Source organism: Choloepus didactylus, chromosome 9, assembly GCF_015220235.1.
Source record: "Choloepus didactylus isolate mChoDid1 chromosome 9, mChoDid1.pri, whole genome shotgun sequence".
NCBI classification, from domain to species: Eukaryota; Metazoa; Chordata; class Mammalia; order Pilosa; family Megalonychidae; genus Choloepus; species Choloepus didactylus.
The window spans coordinates 26,002,457-26,024,899 of NC_051315.1; the positions used below are offsets into that span (position 1 = coordinate 26,002,457).

Consider the following 22,443-nt stretch of genomic DNA (forward strand, 5'->3'; position numbering starts at 1 on the left):
TGATGACATCACTCTATTGTTTTTAACAATCCCATTTCATAGATAGCAAAAGCACGCAGAGGTTAAATAACTTGCTTGGGGTAATATAATATTGGGACTTCAGCTTGGGAGCCTTGCTCCAGAGCTCACTAGGGTTTCCACAGATTAAGCATTTTTAAGAATTAACAAAGGGCATTGATAGGGATGGGTGTATTAGAATCAGGATCATGAATTAAAAGAGAAGTAAGATTAGGGAAAGCAACTCATACATCAGTGTGCTTGACTCTGTCCTCTCCAGCTTCATCCTTGCTTCATCCTGTCTTCCTCCTGTTACTGTGTGTAGGCCCTTCTACTTCAGCCATCAGACAGGCTTGTTTGCCATCCTAACGCCCGAGCAGACACCATTCCTTCCTTTCATGTTTACCCTCTAACAGACATCCCTTTTCCGTTTTCACTCTTTCATCCTATTTCGACAACCTCTAGGTCTGTTTCCTTTTTACCAAGTTTACTTTTAAACCCATTGCCATGTGACTTCTGCTCTCAACCTTCTTTTAATTTTCTATTATGAAAGACATTCATATTACCAAATTCAAAGGAGATTTTTTTCCTTTTCTTTGTTTTTATGATAGTCCACTCTGCTACCTTGTACACTGAGTGGTTTTCACCTTCGGTAATTCACCTAGAACCTCTCTGACCTGGTTGCTTTCCTTCTCTCTCCTTTGTGAATTTGTCTTACTCCCATGCCTTATGGGCCAAGCCTCTTCCAACTCTCTGCAATACCTTTGGGTGCTAGACTCTATTCTCCTAGTTGTGACCATTAACTTTGTGATGATAATTCTTCAGAAGACATCACTGGCCATGCTCTCTCTACCACCCACCCTAACTCTAATGATAGTCTAAAGAAAGTAATATATCCACTTTCATGTTGGCCTGGTTTTTGTTCATAGTAATTTAACAGAGTGCTTAGCACATTTTTCTCAAGCTATGTAATTTTTTTTTTTCAGGATTGGAAACACAAAATCAGAAATTAGGATTCTAAGCATAGGCGGAGGTGCAGGTACGAATAACATTCTTTAAAAAATTGTGTTTCACTCGAAACGTCATGCTGTTTGAAGGGAATATTGTTAATTTTTCAGGAAAGCTGTTTTCCTTTTCTTTTGAAAGAGATCATCGTATTAAACCTAGCAAGAGCAGTACAACTTCAACTAAGATTAATAACCCCGTAGATTTATAGTGTTTAAGACATCAGACTTCATTTCTACCTGTGATATGGATAAGAGATGTGGCTGCCTTATTCTTTTGTCTAAATGGAAACACATTGGATAACTTTGAAGATAACTTTTATCCAAAATGATTTATATGTTTGTGGAAAAGGAAAATCTCGTGAGAGGTTGCCTAAGCCAGGGTTACTCAAAACTTGGTCCAGGGACTGACTGCTGGTCTGCAAATTGTTGTTCATCCATGAGCTGATTAGGAGTGTGCACTGATATAAATATAAATCAACACAGCTTCCTTCATTGAGAAGTCTCACTATAGAAAAATATGTGCTTAATGACATAGTTGATTTAAACTGTGGTGGAACCACTCTTTGAGTTGGCAGTGGCGTAAACCATTCTCTTCCTCTGGTTCAGTTCTAAAACTGCACTCTAAGCATTCAAAACATTCTCAAACCCCCTTTGATAAGTATTTCTTGGTCTTACTAATCTCAAAGCCAGGGATTTTTTCCTAAGGGAAAATGGAAAGTTTGAAAAGGCAGATTGACATGGGGGTAGTTTCTTATTCTGAAATGTAAGCTTCAGTTTGCTCATTAGGAAATGGTATCAGTGAATTTTATCTCATAGGGTTGTGTGAGAATTATATAGATAATACTTATAAAGTGTCTAGCACACATCATTACAGACCCTGTTAGGTGAAAGCTGCTCGCTCCTGTAAAAATAAAACAACAACAAAGTTTCATCTTGGTATCTTGCCTCATATCAAACTCATGAGTAGCATTTTTTTTTTTAATTTTAATTTTTAAATTGCTAGTCATCTAAAGGTTTAATACATTAATATATAAAATATATTAATAAATATTATTTATATGTATGTTCATTATTTTCTTTTGACTGAGTGATATTAAATTCATATACCTACACATGTATTGCCACACAAATGAGTTGAACTGTAGTCTAGTTTAGCACTAAAATGACCACAAATCCCTTCTAATGGGATAGCCAGGTTTTAATATCATTAATTTTTCATTTTGCATAAAATGTACTGTGATATAATGTAATAAGGACAAATCCTTATAATCAGTTTACTGTCATCTTTCACCAAGAAAACAGAAAGCAACAAGGACAAATAATGAAGGATATTGCCATGAATCATATTACAGAGAGTATTTAAGTTAAAATGCTCTATTATTGATTATGACATTTTAGGTCTAAAGGTTTAATAGTGACGAATTGTCCAAAGAATGTCCTACTAATTAATTTAACCAAGACAAGTATCCCCAGTGTGTTTTGCATATAAGTTTCAGGAAACCCAACAGGCAGTCTGCCTGTCATTCGATAGTGTCACTTGTGCTTGGACAAGAGAAGGCCTACAAGGAAAAATAATTAAAATCAATCTCTAGCATGGCCAAGTTAATTGACCTTTTAATATAAAGTTAATTGAATTTCTAATGTAGATTTATCCAGATGCTTATAAGCTATCTAGAGAAAGGAACATTTGGCCTGCACGGTGATACGTTACAGAAAGGAGCAGATAAGAGCTAATATAGAGAACTTCTTCAAACACAGGGATGAACATGAGGAGTTCTTCTGACTGAGCCCTAACATTGTGTTATTAACAGGCTCTGCCTTGGAGGGAATATGGCTACCCTTTAAGGTCATCTTCAGAAGAAATGTGTCAGAAACATAAGAACTCCAAAAGAAGTACAACCTATGGATACTTGGGTTTCACTGTCCAGGAAGCAACATGAAATCAAAAGTGATACATTTTAATCTCTAGGTCTAGGTGCCCTTGGTATGAAAGAGCAGTGTTTTTTTAATGGGAGGTGGATAACCCACTTCACTGGGCTTGAGTTCTTCTTTAATACCCTTGGCTTGAGTATTCTCCCAAATCAGTCACTGACTCCAGTGCCTAGCAAATGAGGCCACTGGTCCTGTCCAGTATTTTGTGCTCAGTTCCCATAATGCATTTCTTGGGGTCTCTCTGGTTTCACTTCCCAGATGGTCTCTTCTTAGTTGCCTGGACACCTGTAGAGCAAATATTGTCTCTTCACTCATAAAAGTGCAACCACTTTTCCCTACCACACTGGGAAAAATACCAAAAGCAAACAAACCAAAAACCACCCTAAATGAAATTGCTGCTCTTTAGCACTTAATGCTCACGTGTCTTAGGGCCCTACTTGGTTTTCTCTTCAGAAGCATAGGTAGGGGATAAGCACCCTGTTCTGTTTTGCTAATGCTGCCAGAATGCAAAATACCAGAGATGGACTGGCTTTTATAAAAGGGGTTTATTTAATTACAGTTACAGTCTTAAGGCCATAAAGTGTCCATCAACAAAGGGTACATTCACTGGAGGATGGCCAGTGGCATCTGGGAAAACCACTGTTAGCTGGGAAGTCACGTGGTTGGCATCTGTTTGATCCCAGGTTGCGTTTCAAAATGGCGTCCTCCAAAATATTTGCATCAACTTCCAATGGCCATCTTCAAAATGTCTGTCTCAGCTCCAATTCCCTATGAGCTCCTTCTGTCTGAGTTTATATAGTGCTCCAGTAAACTAAACAAGGCCCACACTGAATGGGCGGGGCCACACCTTCATGGAAATTATCCAATCAGTGTTATCACCTTCAGTTAGGTTGGTCACATCTCTGCAGACACTGAACAAATAGGTTCCAACCCAATCCACACTAATATGTCTGCCCCCACAAGAATGCATTAAAAAATATGGCTTTTTTTGGGGGACATAAATATACAAACCAGCACACACCCTTTCTATCTTTTGCCCCTCTTCTTTAGAGGCTGATATTTATGTGTACAGAGATTCCAGTTTCAGAGGGAATGCAAAGTTTTTGAAAAAGATGTTTCACAACTTGGTTCAGAAGCCAAGTTAGGGCTCTAAGCAGTTCAAAAGAAAGGAAATTGATGAAATTCTTTTTTCATGTAGTCTTTAATCACCCACATCAAAAAATACGATAGGCAGGACTGATTATCCATAGATTATAAGTTCTTATGATAGGAAAATATATGAAATATGTGGCCTGAAAAAAAGAAGAAATTAGGAGGAAACCAAACCATAAACAAAAATATAGTAGCTGTAGTTTTTAAAGAGCCCAAACTAGGAAATATAAAGTTGTACATGCACACATATATATATGTGCATGAATTTGTGTACATGTGTTTTAATGAAACAGAAGGAGAAGCCAGGATTGCTTTATTTAGGGTCCTGATACATTCATATCATGTTAACTTCAGCAGTGTTTTTAGGTGTTGAGAGTAACTGCATTGTATTCTAAGTTTCATAAAATATGCTTTTGGTCCATCTTCAACATTGATGCTTCCTGAAATAAAACCACCCAACTAAGTTTCATTATCATTGAACTTTTAATGAGTGTTGTCTGTCTGCTAGATGGTGCAAGGATAAAAACCCGTTTCCTTTTTGGTAAAAGAGAAAGCTGTATTCATTTACAGTACATGCATTTATGCCTAGAAAAATGTTCCAGAAGGCAATAATGGGCAATGTGTTCTCCTTACTCTGGGCTCTGCTTAAAAGAGAAGCTTTTTATCTACCCTGCTGTTCAATTGTTATGTTCAAATGCCAGAAAGTTTTATATGGTTTAGGCAGGATTATAATTCAAATCTCAAATAATCTTTTATTCAGCTTTCTACTTTTTCTTGTTAAGCTATTGTGTTCCAACACAGTTTCTATACCATATTTAATATAATTGAATACATGCTTATAGCTAATGTTTTAATCCATTAAAGCAACTCATATGTGAAATGCAGCTGATATAAACCTTCTCATAATGTCTTCTATAATAATTTTGCTGACATACGTTGAAAGCAGTTAGGTTGTTTTGTTCTGCGTATGGATATGAACCTTCATATAGAGAATAAAAAGTAGAAGAGCGCTTGGAGGTTGTCAACACCCCGTTTTTATAAATAAGAAATCAGAGGACCATTAAGACTGAACAAAGTTCAGATCTGTTGGCACCAGACCAGTCAAGCAGGTTGCACTAAACCAGCATACAAGTTAATTATTGGCTTGGGAAAGGAGAGATCAGGTACTTAGTAATGACTAGCTATTTGAACACCTAATTTTATAATATTAATCTCATCTGCTTTCAGTAATGATAAGGTGAGGTGATGCAGAAGTTTAAAGCTCTAAGCTAATGGGCAGAGGTAGAATGAATATAATTAGAGCAGGAACTGGAAGAGCCAGTGTGTCAAGTTTAGATAGAAGTCAAGAGGTGGTAGGAAGTGAACGTTAATGTTATGCAATGGTCCAGATTAAGGCAACAGTCTTTGTCGATAAGGTTAGGGATGATTTGGAAAATATAGGGAATTTGGGTATGTTTTGCCCAGAAAAAAGAGTTTCTTGGGTGTTTGTGCCAGTGAAATCAACTTCAGCCCTAAGAATCTATGGTTTTATGAGTAACCTTGTAAAAGCAGTAGACATTTCTCTAGTGGTGTGATCATTGCCATGGTTGGTTGTATTGAGGAAATGGAATTTAAATGGGGCTTCTAGCCATGCAGATAATTTTTAAGTCCAGATTTTAATTGTTTATAACAGACTGATTAAGAACGGTTTTACTCATGTGCAGCTTTGTAGCAATTATCCATTACTAGAGAGAGAGATGGACTCCAGCAATATACTAATCTACTGGATTCAGGACCATCTGTTTCACATAGCCATAATTTGGGGCCTCGTATATAAAGTATTCTTAAAGGCACTCATGACTGTGATTTAAAAATAAACTATTCTCCGTATTTAATCCACCAAAATAGTTTACCCCATTGTATTGTATTTAAAACTTTCAGTGAACATGGAAGAATTGTTAAAGACAGATACATTACAGAACCGAACATAATGCCACAAAACAGGAGTCATTGGCATTAAAAGCAGAATAAACAAGATCATTCTGGCTAATGCAGTAAAGCTTGAAACAGGAAAACAAAGGATAATGAGCCCAGTGAAGACAAAACTGTCATTATTTGCAGACTAAATGACTGTATACTTAGAGAAGCAAATAAATTCAGTTGTAAAACCTTTAAACTTTGAATTAATAAGAATGCAGTAATGGCCTGAAACAGGTAAAATACATAAAAAGCAATATGGTAGATACTCCTCATTCTTTCTTTAACATTTGTGTGGTTTTCATTCATAGTTTTGATTATTTACAACCTGCTTGAAAGTCCATGGCATGTGGTTATCTGTTCTTTTTCAGTGGGACAAGTTTTAATCTTGCCAGTTCTTACACCAGTTTGGGAACCAGTCTCTTAATATATATACTTCATCCAAACATGCACTATTAAAGAAAACTTGGTCATTTAATCCTCACACTGATGCAACCATGGCATAGGGGGTCTGTTACTATCTTCGTTTCATAGATGGTGAACCTCGTGTTATATGCAACAGTGGATTTGGGGATTACAGAGTTTGGGGTCAATGTCCAGGGTCTCCTGTAGTTTTGTTTCTATTAACAATAACAAACTAAAAGAAATTGTGGAAACTATTTGATTAGTGAGCTAAGAATATCTTTAAAACAAAATATAGGCAGTCTGAGGAAAAGTTCACGTTTTAACTGACAACAATTTAAGAAGATTTTAAAAGCCCATAATATGAGATACTGATAAGGTTATGGTGATACAGATTTTGTGTACATAAAATAAGGCTATAAAATGAACCAAATTTTCCTAAAAGTAATTTAGCATTATATATCATCAACAGTTCTGATACCCATCTGATGACACATTAGCCTGGCCATGCTGTTTGCTAAAATATTGAAATACTTGGTAAATAGCCCCTCTCTGCTGTCCCTTTACTGCTCCAGCTTCTGCTTCATCCTGAATTCCCCTCTCTTCACCTTCAAAGTCTCCAGCAATTGAACTGGTTGTACCTGCCCAGGGGGCCTCTAGGACCTTAGTTACATTCTTCTAAGGCCTGCATCCTTTATGATCAGTGGCACCCTTGCCCTTAGGTTTGGATACGCATGTGTGTAATATCAGCATAGATCAAGAGTCTCATTCGAACCATTAATTCTAGTCCTAGATTGTTGCATAAAAATATATGGTGTATTGTTGGCTCTTCATAAGTATATATATATAAAAGTGTATATATTTAAAACTATGTAAGTATGTATAAAATTACATATAAATATATATTTCCATATATATAAGCATGTGTTTATATTAATTTTAAAGGTCAATAATTAAATCAATTATTCCACATATTCATATAAAGGAATATTATGCAGCTACTACATATGAGACTTTCAAATAAATTTTGATATATTCATGCCTTAACTCTCAAGTTTAAAAAGTAGAATATAGTCCCTATTACATGATGATCGCACCAAGGTAGGCTAAAGACAATGATTTGCTCAAAGGAACAAAAGGGTTAGTAAGAAATAAACCAAGATGTTAACTTTTGGTTTTCTCTAGCAGTAAAAATATGTTTGTTTTATCTTCTACTTTATATCTTTTCTTATGACTCAAGTTTTCTACAATGAAAGCATTACTTTTGCAGTCAGGGACAAGAAAAATAAACCCAGTTAAAAGCATAATTTTATAAATGTGTGATGACAGTAAAGATGAGACTCGCTGGCTTTCCTCGACATCTCCTTCAGCTGTTTGACATCCAGAGGACTGCTCTGGTACATGGGTTTTCATGACAGTTCTGCTTTGGCAGATTTTGATTGACCTGGAATAGTATTCTATCTGTGCACATACTTTTCTTCAGTACCTGTAGATTCAGGGGCACTCATTAGCCATGATGAGGGCGAGGGTTCTTTTGGTGAAATGGGTGGGCATTGTGCCGGGTCTGTTCTTTGAGATATTTGTTTTCTGTCGATTATTTCTTCCTCCTTACTCCACAAGGACAGCAGGCTCTCAGATTCTTTACTCACACTAGGGGATAAATGACCTATAATTTCCTTCAGCAAGGTTTGTTTTAAACTCTATCGTTGCACTAAACGAAATGGGGAGAGTGAGTGTTGTCCTTGTATTAATGCAGTCACAGTCACCACATAATCATCTTGGACTCCTTTGCCAGTTCAAGTAGTTTCATCTTATAAAACCTGTCTTTGGGCATAAAGAAAGTTGGAAAGTTAGTATTTCATTAAGAAACTGGGAAAAAGTGAAACAGAACATTTTAAACATTGAAATATTGTGTGTATAGAATTCACCCTCCTTCTACATACATGCTGAAGTTGCATTCAAGTATCTATATTAGGTTAAAATTTATAAGTTAAATAGTAAGGCAGAATTCAGACTTTACTGAGCTGTCGATCAAGTATCTCTAGACTTCTGTGCTCAGCACCATTTGGGGTATTTTCTCTAAGTTTATATTTCGCAGAACATTTTGGTAGCATGGATTTTTTTGGCTTCCTGCAGGTACAAAGCATTCTGGCTGTAGCTATCTCAGGCCAAGGGTCAGAAGATACAGAAGAGCAAATGGCAATGCCCCTTTGACTCAAAATTTATATTTATAATTCTCTCCCTGAGACCCTACAGCTATTTTAATATTCTCTCAGCTTTCCGTACTGACAGAACTGCTTCAGTGCTGAGGCACTGGAGGTGTGAGGAGGGGGAAGGACAAGATAGAGACAAGGGGGGGGCATGTTAAGAATCTTCTGTCTTTCACACTGCAGCTCCAAATCAGATTGTTCTTACACTCATTGCAAATCCAAAGCTGAAATTATTTTTTATCACCAAGCACGGAGTTATCCAGACTATCTTTCTCCCTAGAAACAATTTTTTTTTTTTTGCCTGATAATCTAGTAGACAGAACAAGGAAGATAGTAATCTTAATGCAACATGTAATAGAATAAAATTTTTCCTGCTGATAATCTAAAGAATTCACACATGTTTTGATGTGAGAAATGAAGCAAGGAGGGACTGAAATCAAATGGCAGGAGATGCCTCTGCAGTTTTTAATTCTCCATTTTCTTGACCTGCAGATTTTCTCCTTTGGGAAAGCCCCAGGGCTCTCAAGCTGGGATTTGTGTTTCATTTTATATGAACAGAAGGACAAGCAAGATGTCACGAATACATGATGAGCACTCTCTGAGTTGTCGTTTTATTGTGGGGCTGTTTCACCAGTAACTTATGGCTGCCCATTTAGAAAGGCATTTCCCTTCATTCCTCTCCTTTGGCCTTTTCTTAAATGTCACCTTTTTCCATGAAGCTTACTTGTCCACCTAATTGAAAATTGCAGCCCCACCTCCTGCACGGCTTCCCCTCTGCTTTGTTTTTGTCCCTGGGACTATCATGATCCATGAAGGTTGGGTGCTGTTGTGTGTGTTTTATTTTGTTTTTTGGTCTGTTTTATTTACTGCTGGGTATCTCCAATGATAAGAACTCAGCGTTTAGAATGGTCTCAAACATATTTGTTGAATCAATGTATAATAGTTTCAACTTACTGAGTAATTACTATCTGTTACGAACTGTGATAAAGTATCTCTATGTAATGTCTCTAATCTTCACAATGACCCTATAATATAGACTATATTGTCCCCGATTTAGGGATATGTAATTTAAAGTTGGAGAGGGTAACAAATTGCCACAAGATAATGCTGATGAATATGGAGTTTGAGATCAGTTTTGTCTCTCTGTAGAGTAATTTTTCCTTTTCATACATTTTTTTCATTTTTAATTAAATGTCCTCAGATTTCAAATAAAAATGCAACATTCTTCTGCTATCTAATTAAATATTTCCTTGAAGTAGGGAGTGGAGAAAAATTTTCTAGATGAGACCCTCCCTTTTCCTTATTTTTAAACTTTTTATAAAAGTACTTACACTGTCTGGAATTTCAATTATATGTCCTTGTTTAAATGTCACATGATACATTTAAAATATGACTTGTGTGAAAACAGGATATCATAACCATAAAAATATTTGACTTGACAATTAAGTAAATCTCTCCATGTACCCCAGAGAGGAGACATGAAAAGTCAGTCTGCAGTTGAGGCAGATTTGAGAGAAAGGTGATATAAATGGAAGAGATTTCCAAGGAAGGAGATTTAAGTACTTTAGTTTCCTTTTACCTGTCTAAATCAAACAGCATTTTCTGTTTGACAGAAAATCACAAAGGGGTGAAAGAGAAAAGAAATAACCCACAATCCAGCCCATTAGAACACAACTTTTGTTTAAAATAGAATTTATTAATTTTTAATTAATGTTCAAATGACTGGGTAGCTTCCAAATGGTCACTGATCAATATTCTTCAACCAAAGATTTCACCTTCATACCTTGTAATAATAACATAAACCACCTTTGTACTGTAGATTGTAGAAGTGGAATCACATAGGAGCTAAGCTTTGTTGAAGTCCTGTTGTATTTTAGGCGTATCACCAGGCACTTCACATATGTTAACACATACTGTTCTTTCAGTAATCTGTGGGGCTTCATTTATAAGTGGAGAAGCTGAGGCTCAGCTGTCTTGGGGCGCAGCTGGTCTGAGATGCATAGAAGATGGAGGTGAGTTCCTAGATCAGGTCTTAATTTGCCTTAAAATCCCTGGTCTTTTCCTTCTATTACAAAACTTCATAAATAGCTACAGAAACTGCCAGTTACACATGATAATGGTAGAGAAAGTTCTAGACTCTAGAGTAAGAGATCCAAAACCTGTCACAGAGTTAACTGAAGGATGTACAGAACAACCCAGTTGTTACATCCTCAACTATTCTGCCCTCTTCCTTGGGCCTGCTCTCTCTGCTTTTCTCTCTAAAGCCAGTGCTTCCTCGTTTGTACCTTTGTTGTTTGCTGTACAGAATTCCATCATGGTATTGTAATATTTTATCACACTTAATATGTTACGTGTCTTTTTCCCCTTACTGATCTGTAAATTTTTAATTTTCTTCTTTATTGTATGTTTTTAATTCTTTGATCAATTAATTTTCTTTTTAAAAACTCTCCATATCCCACTATTTTCTCTCATCTCTGCATAGGCAACTATTGTATTTTAATAACTGCGTCCAATATTTCTCTTTTTAATAGCGGTTCTTGAAATATGTATATTGTTATTTTGTGTGCATAATATATTTATTTAATCTATGTAAATAATATTGTATGATGTATAGTGCGTATTTGCATGCTTTTTTTCACTGGTTCTATACTTCGATCCATATATGTTATTAGGTGTGCATTTGATTCATTTTTTCAGGGTGGTAAAGAGTATTCCATCTCAACAATTTTTCTGTTCTTCAGTTTGCTTCTACTTCTAATTCTCTTCCATCTTAACTAATGGTGTAGTGAACATCATGTTACAATATTTCCTTATAGGCCTGTGTGAAGATTACTTTGGATTATGTATCTATTCCAAATTCAGAAACCTGGGTCATGGGTTAAAAATATATTTAATTTGACTAAATATTACCAAGTTAGCCTTCATAATGCTGCGCCAGTCTACAGTCTCAGTAGCCTCAATGGGGTTTCTTGTATCTGCATATCCTTGTCAGCTTTCTAATATTTTGCCCGTCCAGTAAACATAAAGTGGTGTCTTATTGTCATTTTAATGTTCATTGTTAATGAATATTAGCAATTTTCAGTGTGCCTATTAACTTTTTAAAAATTCATCTCTACAAACCCATTTTAGATATTTCCTTAGTAGATGATTGAAAGAAAATCATGTGTAATATGTAAAATTCCCTGGCACTGATCAAATAATTTTTGGTACTTTCTTTGGGTGTCTCAAAACCTGTACAATTAACCATTGGCCCTAAGTTTTTGAGCAAATTAACCGTAACAACTAGTTGCTCTGATTTTATGGTTGAAGATTGTTTGATGTAAGAAACATAAATGAAAGAAAAAAAATCACAAAAATGATTTTTATAAGTTATCCCATGGCATAAGGAGTAAATAGGAGTTCAGTTTTCCCATTTTATAGATAAGGAAATGAAGTCAGGAGAGCCTTAGATGCTGTCTTAGTCTGCCAGAGCTGCCAAAACAGACACCACAGCTAGCTGGCCTAACTAGTCAGAATTCACTGTCTCACAGTTTTGGAGGCCAGGGATCCAAAACCAAGCTATCTGTAACCATGCCTTCTCTGGCCTGTAGCCTTCTGGCAGTGGCTCATTCTCTGCCTCCCTCACAATGCAGTGTCTCTTTCTGCCTGCTCCTCTGGCTTCCACTCTGCTTAAGGACTTCAGTCATACTGGGTTGTAGCCCACTCTTATTCAGTTTTGCCTCAACTTAATACTGTCTTTGAAGCTCCTGTTTACAAATGAGTTCCATCCATGGTTTAGAAAGAAAGCTGTACCTGAAAGAGAATAAATGCTTACCCAATTGTGGAGAAGAAAAGAATTTATTCACGCTCTTGCAAGTATGGGTGCGCAACCAAAATGCAGTGGCTGGTGCTCCGAACAATAGAAAACTGCACAGTTTATTTCCTAAGCCTAACATACAGGTCCCTCCCCTGTTTCCCCATTGGCTGGGTACTCCAGAGGGTACAGCTTATCCGAGAGAGCCGACTAAGCTGCGCAAGTCCCGTTTCCTACATTCTGGCGACCCTGGCCCTCACCCATGTTTACCCATATAAGGAACTGGCGCCAATCCTAGGATTGTGTCAGAGGCCCTTTCCTTCCCCCCCTTTCCTCCCCTCTTAACCGCAGAGCTAGTTTGAGCTAGTTTTGCAGCCTTTTGTTTAGTAAGTTCCATTTCTCCCATTTTGTGTGAAAGCTAAAATTAATTCTATTGTTACACATGGTGCCAGGTGTTAGGACTTAACCATGTCTTTATGGGGGACATGATTCAATCCACCACAGATACTAGATTAAAATTATGCAGAAATTTGTTAATTCTAAAGAGGAAAATGAGAAGGATTGGGTCATTTGGCTTTAGCTGGTAAAGTCAATATTTTTCTTATTATGAGAATAATGAAAGATTTGATATCCCAGTAACCATCTCATGAAGTTCTATTCCCAGTCTCTGTATAGTATCAAGCAAGAGTTATTATTGTATAGTATTCAGAATAATTTAAGATAGAAGCATTAACACATGTATCACACTCATAGTCCCTTTGTCTGCCTAAAAATATGCACAGGCGAAATGAGTATGCACTAGATGTAGTGTTACAGGAACCAAAAAACCATGGAGTAAGAATTTACAAAACCACCCTCACTTTATCCCTTGATTGTGTTCGGATCTTGGAGGGCAGGTATGTATGTCCATCATTAACACAAGTAGAAACGTATATTCAGTTTAAAGACACGGCTTAAGAATAGGTTTTCACACAATGTACCAGCTAAGTGAAGGGCCTGGCAGGACTTCTTCTAGAGTTTCCTTCCAGCCTATCTGTATAACCTGTCCTTTAAACAGACTGCTTTCATGTCATTGCAGGCCATCTGGAATATCAGTTTTGCAAGTGGGGTCTCCCCTCTTTACTACACAGTTGTTTCTCCTAGTCATTAAAGACATTATTTTGTCAGTAGTTTTCAGGTGGTCTGTGCTATGTAAATGAGCTGAAGTTGGTCTCTGTGTACTGGCCTGTTCTCATTTCTGTAGCACAGTGCCAAACTCAAATTCTTACAGATCCAGTTGTTTTCAAGATAGCCCAGAGTCTGCCCTGATGCCAATAAGGCTGGCATCAAAGGGGCAAGCAGGAAGTTTGGGGCGAGTGACCAAGGAGTTTCTCCAGTTAAGTTCATGGATAAGAACGTGAAACAGAAGACATGGCATCCTAACCATCTGAAGGTCCATGCGGAGAGCATCCGCCAGGAGCAAGGCTTTGCATTTCAAAGAAAACAGAAAACTGAAGATTCAGCAAAATTACAATAAATTGCCATGAAAGACAAAAAAATTCTCAAACCTTACGAGAATCCCAAGTCACAGATTGATACCCAGATCATCTGAAACACCTCTATTTAGCTGAAGAGGAAAGGCTTAGAAAGCAACTTTAAAAAGTTGACCAAACTTTGTCAGAAGAACAAGTTGACCAACGTTTGCCAGAACAAAGTAGTGTTGATCAGGCTTCCTGAAGAAAATGTCGCATTGACCAGCCTCTACCAGCAAGACAAAGTAGTGAAACAGTAAACTTCATTGCTACTTCAAAGAAATATAAAAAGAAAACATCAAATTAAAAAGCACAAGAATAATAATAACAGGTACGAGCTAAGTGTACTGCTAAGAAACAAGAATTTGAGACAAGAGCGTGAGAGAGAAGAATCTCAGAGGCTCTACAAAAAGAAGAAAATGAAAGTGTTCAAACTATTGAGCAAAAGGATTAAAAAGGGCTAACCAAATTTGAATTTACAAATGGAGTATCTTCAAAAAAAAGAAATCAGACATTTTGTCCTTAATCAAGGGTTAAAGTATCTTCTGTCCGTCTGTTGGTTTTTTGAAGTAATGCACTGTCTGTTGTTATTTGCTAGCTGCTAAAACAAATACCATATATTGGGTTGGCTTAACAACAGGAATTTATTGCTCACAATTTTAGAGGCTAGAAGACTTGCTTCCTCCCAGGGTTGGTACCTTCTGGCTGGCTGGTAAAGTTGGGGGTTCCTTGGCTTTTCCAACACACAGCAGTACACGTGGTGGCATCTTCTCCTTTCTCTTCCAGATTCCGTTAATTTCCAGCTTCTGTCAGCTCCCTGTGGCCTCTCTTTCTGTGTTCAACTTCCTTTACTTGTAAGGACTTGAGCCATATTGGAGTAAGGCTTGCCCTCATTCAGTTTGGGCACACCTTAACTACTAACATCTTCAAAGATCCTATCTACAAATGGGTTTATACCCGCAGGATGAGGGGTTCGGACCCAGATATGCCTTTTGTAGGGGCATGATTCAATCACCAGTAGCCTCCTAATAATTATCTAAAGTTGTCAACATAAACTGAGTTGCTAAACTAAATGTAATTTACATAGTTGTTATTGTAAAAGAAATTTTTCTATGTAGGTGCTATATAATATGATTTGTTTCTTATTTGTTTGTCTCTGAAGAAAGGTTGACCCGAGGAACTGAAAGAACCTTCTTTTATTTGGGAGACAGTCTCAAATGCTCAAATGTGTAATATTTTTGGTATTAGGAAATTTCTATGAAATAACATGTTTTGAAAACCAGGGGGCAGATATTTCAATTTAGTAATCAGCTTTTATGGTTTTAAAATTAATTTTAATTATAAGGGAGTCAGAGAGTCCCCTTGAGCTTTGTATATTTATTGTTGTTTTTAATTAAGTACATTTTGCAGGGATATATGTGTAAAGAGGGTTTTACTCAGGACACCTGGGTGCTAAAACTACCTTCTGCCCCCACCTTATAAGGATGTGGCCTTCCTGAAACAGTTTGGTTAAAGAACTTCAACTGATGTTCATAAACATTTCCTTGAATGGAAGCACATAGCTTGTTTGTCTAAGAGCTTTTTTTTTTTTTTTTCATTTTTATTGAGATTGTTCAGATACCATACAATTATCCAAAGATCCAAAGTGTATAATCACTTGCCCCTGGGTACCCTCATACAGCTGTGCATCCATCACACTTAATTTTTGTTCAATTTTTAGAAACTTTTCATTACTCCAGACAAGAAATAAAGTGAAAGATGAAAAAAAAAAAAAAAAAGGAAACTCTAATCCTCCCCTATCCCTAACCAACCCCCCTCAATTGTTGACTCGTAGTATTGATATAGTACATTTGTTACTGTTTATGAAAAAATGTTGAAATACTACTAACTGTAGTATATAGTTTGTAATAGGTATATAGTTCTTCCCTATATGCCCCTCTATTATTAACTTCTAATTGTATTGTCATACATTTGTTCTGGTTCATGGAAGTGATTTCTAGTATTTGTACAGTTGATCATGGACATTGCCCACCATAGGATTCAGTTTTATACATTCCCATCTTTTGACCTCCAACTTTCCCTCTGGTAACATATATGACTCTGAGCTTCCCCTTTCCACCTCATTCACACACCATTTGGCGCTGTTAGTTATTCTCACATCTTGCTACCAACACCCCTGTTCATTTCCAAACATTTAAGTTCATCCTAATTGAACATTCTGCTCATACTAAGCAACCACTCCCCATTCTTAAGCCTCGTCATATATCTTGGTACCTTATATTTCATGTCTATGAGTTTACATATTATAATTACTTCCTATCAGTGAGACCCTGCAATAATTGTCCTAATGTGTCTGACTTATTTCACTCAGTATATTGCCCTCGAGGTTTTGTCATCAACCCATTTTTTTTAAATATGGTTTTGTTCACTCACCATACATTCCATCCCAAGTAAATAATCGATGGTTTTCTGCATAGTCATACATTTATGTGTTCACCACCTTTACCACTGTCTATGTAAGAGCATCTACATTTCTTCCACAAGGCAGGAGGGAGAGTCAAAGAAGGTAGAGAGGCAAAAGAAAGAGGAAAAAAAAAGACAGCTAGGAAGCAGCAAAAGGAAAAATAACCTTAAATCAAAGAAGAATAAAGAATCAGACAATACCACCAATGTCAAGTGTCTAACATGCCTCCCCTATCCCCCCCTCTTATCTGCATTCACCTTGGTATATCACCTTTGTTACATTAAAGGAAGCATAGTACAATGATTCTATTAGTTACAGTCTCTAGTTTATGCTGATTGCATCCCTCCCCCAGTGCCTCCCCATTTTTAACACCTTGCAAGGTTGACATGTGCTTGTTCTCTCTCGTAAAAGAACATATTTGTACATTTTATCACAATTGTTGAATACTCTAGATTTCACCAAGTTACACAGTCCCTGTCTTTATTTTTCCTCCTCTCTTGTGGTGTCTCACATGCTCCCACCTTCCTCTCTCAACCGTATTCATAGTTACCTTTGTTCAGTGTACTTACATTGTTGTGCTACCATCTCCCCAAATTGTGTTCCAAACCACACACTCCTGTCTTTTATCACCCTGTAGTGCTCCCTTTAGTATTTCCTGTAGGGCGGGTGTCTTGTTCACAAAGTCTCTCATTGTCTGTTTGTCAGAAAATATTTTGAGCTCTCCCTCATATTCGAAGGACAACTTTGCTGGATACAGGATTCTTGGTTGGCAGTTTTTCTCTTTCAGTATCTTAAATATATCACACCACTTCCTTCTTGCCTCCATGGTTTCTGCTGAGAGATCCGCACATAGTCTTATTAAGCTTCCTTTGTATGTAATGGATCGCTTTTCTCTTGCTGCTTTCAGGATTCTCTGTCTTTGACATTTGATAATCTGATTATTAAGTGTCTTGGCGTAGGCCTATTCATATCTCTTCTGTTTGGAGTATGCTGCGCTTCTTGGATCTGTACTTTTATGTCTTTCATAAGAGATGGGAAATTTTCATTAATTATTTCCTCTATTATTGCTTCTGCCCCCTTTCCCTTCTCTTCTCCTTCTGGGACACCAATGATACGTACATTATTGTACTTTGTTTCATCCTTGAGTTCCCAGAGACGTTGCTCATATTTTTTCATTCTTTTCTCCATCTGCTCCTTTGCGTGTAGGCTTTCAGATGTTTTGTTCTCCAGTTCCTGAGTGTTTTCTTCTGCCTCTTGAGATCTGCTGTTGTATGTTTCCATTGTGTCTTTCATCTCTTGTGTTGTGCCTTTCATTTCCATAGATTCTACTAGTTGTTTTTTTGAACTTTTGATTTCTGCTGTATACATGCCCAGTGCTTCCTTTACAGCCTCTATCTCTTTTGCAATATCTTCTCTAAACTTTTTGAACTGATTTAGCATTAGTTGTTTAAATTCCTGTATCTCAGTTGAAGGTTACATTTGTTCCTTTGTCTGGGCCATAACTTTGTTTTTCTTAGTGTAGGTTGTAATTTTCTGTTGTCTAGGCATGGTTTCCTTGGTTATCCAAATCAGGTTTTCCCAGACCAGAACAGGCTCAGGTCCCAGAGGGAAGAAATATTCAGTATCTGGTTTCCCTGAGGATGTGTCTTAGAAAATTGCTCCACCCTTTGATGCCTCAGGTCACTGTGCTTTTCTGCCCAGCAGGTGATGCCTGTTAGCCTATAATTCTTGACTGGTGTGAGGAGGTATGGCCGTGTTCCCCCAGGCTCTGGGGTCTGGTTCTGAATGGAAAGGGCCCCACCCCTTTCCTCCTAGAGAAGACAGACCCCTCAGGTGGAGGTCATTAGCATTTCAATGGTCTCACTCTCTGCTTGTGCTGTCTCCACCCTTCCCAGAGTCACAGCCCTGGAAACTGAAAATGACTGGGGCTTTCTCCACTGAGCCAAAAAAGAAACAGTCCCCTTCAGACCCAGTCCAAGGCGACCCTCCGGGTCTCCCAGGTCAGTCATCACCGAAAGCTTCTGTCTGTTTTTGGGGATGCATACCTGTAGTGAGCAGTTCACACTCGCTACTTAAAACCCCAGTTGGAGCTCAGCTGAGCTATATTCGCTTGCTGGGAGAGAGCTTCTCTCTGGCACCAGGAGGCTTTGCAGCTCGGGCTATGGGGGAGGGGGTCTCACGACTTGGTTCCGCTGGTTTTACTTACAGATTTTATGCTGTGTTCTCGGGCATTCCTCCCAATTCAGGTTGGTGTATGATGAGTGGATGGTCTCGTTTGTCCCCCTGCAGTTATTCTGGATTATTTACTAGTTGTTTCTGGTTTTTTGTAGTTGTTCCGGGGGACTACTTAGCTTCCACTCTTCTCTATGCCGCCATCTTGCCCCTCCTCTCCTGTCTAATAGCTTTTAAATGGTGATGGAAACCCAGGAGTGTCACAGCAAGAATTAAGTTTTCCGTATCCTGTAGGACCCTATAATGTAAGCACATTGTTACTGGAACGTGTTAAACTGCTGTTGGTATCTCGTATCCTTGTGAGCCAAGGAAAGTTACTATGATGCTTCTGCTCCTGCCCTGTGCTGCCTACTAGGATTCATTGCAAAATGAGAACAGCTTGACTGTAGTCATTGCAAGCAAACGGGCTGTACAACAAGGATGATATTTGTAAATCATATCACATAATAAAATTTTATAATGGTAAAAAAAAGAACGCCCAAATAAGCGATTTTTAGCCATTTGTAGTTGAGCTGATTTGCCTATCCCATGAAACTTTGACCAACATCGGCTTGCCATTGATAAGAGAACGCTCTGCATGTAGGGTCCTATGCTGCTTTAGTCCTTGGAGCTCTCTGGCCCAGTGGTTCCTCATCATGCTGATGCTGTGATATTGCCTAGAAACATGAGTCCACCCTTCTCCCCCTCCCCACTTCCCCAGGAGTTCGGGAGTTCGCCTGTAGCCCTGCTGGGTGGCTCCCCTGTGCTAGGCCTCTGGAAGGTTTCCTGCTCTAAGTGCTGCCACTCCCAGTGCAAAGCTGTATCCCCAGTAAATAGCTCATGCATTCCTGCCATCTAATGATCAAACCTTTGTCTTGGTCACCTCTGAAATCCTCTAATTTGAACTCATCACAGTCTGGCCATGCATCCATTCATCCACCTAATCATCCATCCAATCAATCTGCTATCTACCTACCCATTCATATTTTTCAGCCAAAAAAAACTTTATTTTACAGACTCCTTTAGTATTGTGCTCACCAAGAACAGAATAGTCCAAGCTTAGAAGACCAGTCCATTGAGTCACCAGATAAACATCACGTATGAACTAAGTTATTTACTGTTGATCACATCTTCAATATACTATCATTTATTATAATGCAGCCATGCCTTATAAAATCAAAAGACATCCAGTAGGTGAAAGAACAATTTCTACATTATAAAGGATCTATTTATTTAAAAATGTTTAATTAGCACATTAATGGTGAAGATAATGCTGGCCTTTAAAAAGTAATTATTGTAGAGAGTTTAAATAATTAAAATAAACAAAATACCAAATTTTTGATAATGTGAATTGTTCCACATTTAACTATAAATGCCTTAGGATGGTCATTTGCATGTAAAAGAACAGATAGAATCTATTCAGATCTACATCTATATTTTAGCAGAGAGATTTTTTTTTTTCTCAGTGGGATGGTGAGGTAGAGGATTTTGTAATTGGGGGACAAATTTAAAAATGAATTCAAATAAACTCAATGAAACATTTCAAATTATGGATACACAAACAGAGGAGGATTAAAAATAACCTATGACCCCACAACCCAATGATAATCACTGACTGTACTTTGGTGTATACCTTAATAAACACTGTGTGTTGAAATGAAACGTTCTATAACCCATTGATTTATGCTGATGCATATTTTGTGGATTTGCCTGATTTTGCATAAGTTCCACACATTGGTCAACTGGGAAGGTTACTTACATGATCATAACATACACAGACTCCGAAAACATTCATTTACTGTGAGCTTCACAAATTGGGGAGAAAGAAAAGAAGAGAAGGGAAGAGAAGGGAAGGAAAGGAAATAAAAAGTAAAATACTGTATTGGAAAGGAGTTGTTTAATCATTATTATTTCTCCATTTATCACAGTCAACCGCAGATTTTATTTAATATATCACTTCTTAATAAGGCCTTAATTAACCCAAATAACTGTTGACTTTTATGTTTCTACTGGCTTAAAATATAAGTAAAAATAAATAGTCTACAACTGTGAGAATTATGATCCAGTAATACCACATGAAAGACCACATGTGAAAGGGAAATGACTATAAAATGAACATGTATTTTCTTGCTCCCTTTAAATGCCATCTCTGAAACCTCAAAAGTTACAATCCCAAGGTTTCGTGATGCACAGTAAAAGCAAACTGCCAGCTTCCACATTCCTTATCCCTGAATTTGCTGAGAATTTCTGAATTACTTGATTGATTCAATTCTAGTTTTTCTACTATTTTTGGGGCATGTTAGTTTGACCGGTGTGCTTAATGCTTATTAAAGGACCATGTTCATAATGTTGTGTCTCCTGCTCAGAAGTTAGGTGAGAAAGAACAATTGGTCTCCTTCCCCTTTGGTTTTTGATTGAATCTCTTTTATTGCTGGCTCAAGGTGCTAGAAGGTCTGCTAACCCCTCCAGTGCTGTTGTGATTGATGATCAAGCCTGATCAGTTGTTCCGTCTAGTGTTTTAGAGTCGTTGATCCTTTTTGAACAAATTAATTGGAAGCAAGCCCTTGTTATTGAGCCAAATTGGTGAAGTAAAGCAATAATTTAGATCAGTGAACAAAAGTAGGTTTTAGCTGTGTTGCCAACTTCAGTCAATTGACGGATAGTGACTGTCTGGAGGATTCCGAGGCTGTTTCCAGGCTCTGAGGGAAAGAACACCGAGATTAATAGTCACGTACGAGTTTAAGATGCATAGGAGTTAGCCAGATGAAGTGGGGGGAGTGCAGGTATATTAGGCGGAGGAAAAAGCATGGGCAAAGGACAAAAAGAATTGAAGAGCAGGTGCTTGTGGTGAACAATTTGGGATACCTGGAGCCCAAGATTTCAAAGTATGAAATTGTAAGAGATGAGAATAAGAAAACAAGCAGTATGGTGGTGTATGTTCAGTCAAAGAGCCTGAACTTGAAACAGTTGATCAAAGTCATTAGAAGGTTTTAAGCAAGGAAATAATGTTCTTCTTTAGCTTAAAGCTTTAGATGGTCAGTGTTGTAATATTTTGAGAGAGATGGGACCACAGGTGGGCTGACTTAGGATATTATCGCAGTATTCCAAGAGAGAGAACTTGCGTCCAAACAAGGGCATTGCTAGTCAGGATAGAAAAGACAAAATAAAGAAACATTTAGTAGGAAAATTTGATAATCAGGGAAGGAGGATAAAAGAAGGAGCAAAGCTTGGGTAACTGGATGGACAATGAATAGTACAGGTGAACATTTCCAGAAAATACTTGTAACTAAGTGCTAAATGTTCAGACTAGCTGTCATACTAGAAAAGATCTATCTCTCTGTTGTCCCTCTTTTTGTTGGGGAAGACGTTTATATAAATCATAAAATGCTCATTTTGTACTTGAGAGGGAAGCTAAAAATCATGCTATAATGGGGTATAAGACCAAGGCATAAATTATCTCATGGGAATATGCATACCCACAAATGTATATGAGTATGTGTGTGTGTATATAATCACAATAAACAATAATAGAGTTCACTATAAATAAATAACAAAAAGCACAAAAATAAGTGACTTAGGAGTATAGTGGCATTATTGATTGTATAACCCAAGATACTTTTGAGAGTGAGAGGTAAAAAGAGTAGGTAAAATAATTTAAATTATAATTTTCAAAATATCAATTTATTGAACAAGTTGGTTTTCTTGTGTTGGTCAGTTTATCAAATCATTCTTTTCAAAAACTATTTTCAAAAAATAAAGTATTTTGTTAAAAAAGATGAAAGATAGGTGACTCAAAAATGGAACCAGA

The 22,443-nt window shown here is 37.4% G+C and overlaps 1 protein-coding gene and 1 pseudogene across 3 annotated transcripts in view; both read left to right on the plus strand.

The window, feature by feature from the left end:
- Positions 1-22,443, plus strand: part of HNMT (histamine N-methyltransferase) — a 243,679-nt gene that overhangs the window by 15,782 nt on the left and 205,454 nt on the right. For all 3 annotated transcript variants that reach the window (XM_037848723.1, XM_037848726.1, XM_037848724.1), the window contains exon 3: positions 984-1,036. In XM_037848723.1, the coding sequence (XP_037704651.1) occupies positions 984-1,036 (53 nt within the window). The remainder of the gene's footprint in view (positions 1-983; positions 1,037-22,443) is intronic.
- LOC119544474 lies at positions 10,663-14,565 on the plus strand (annotated as a pseudogene).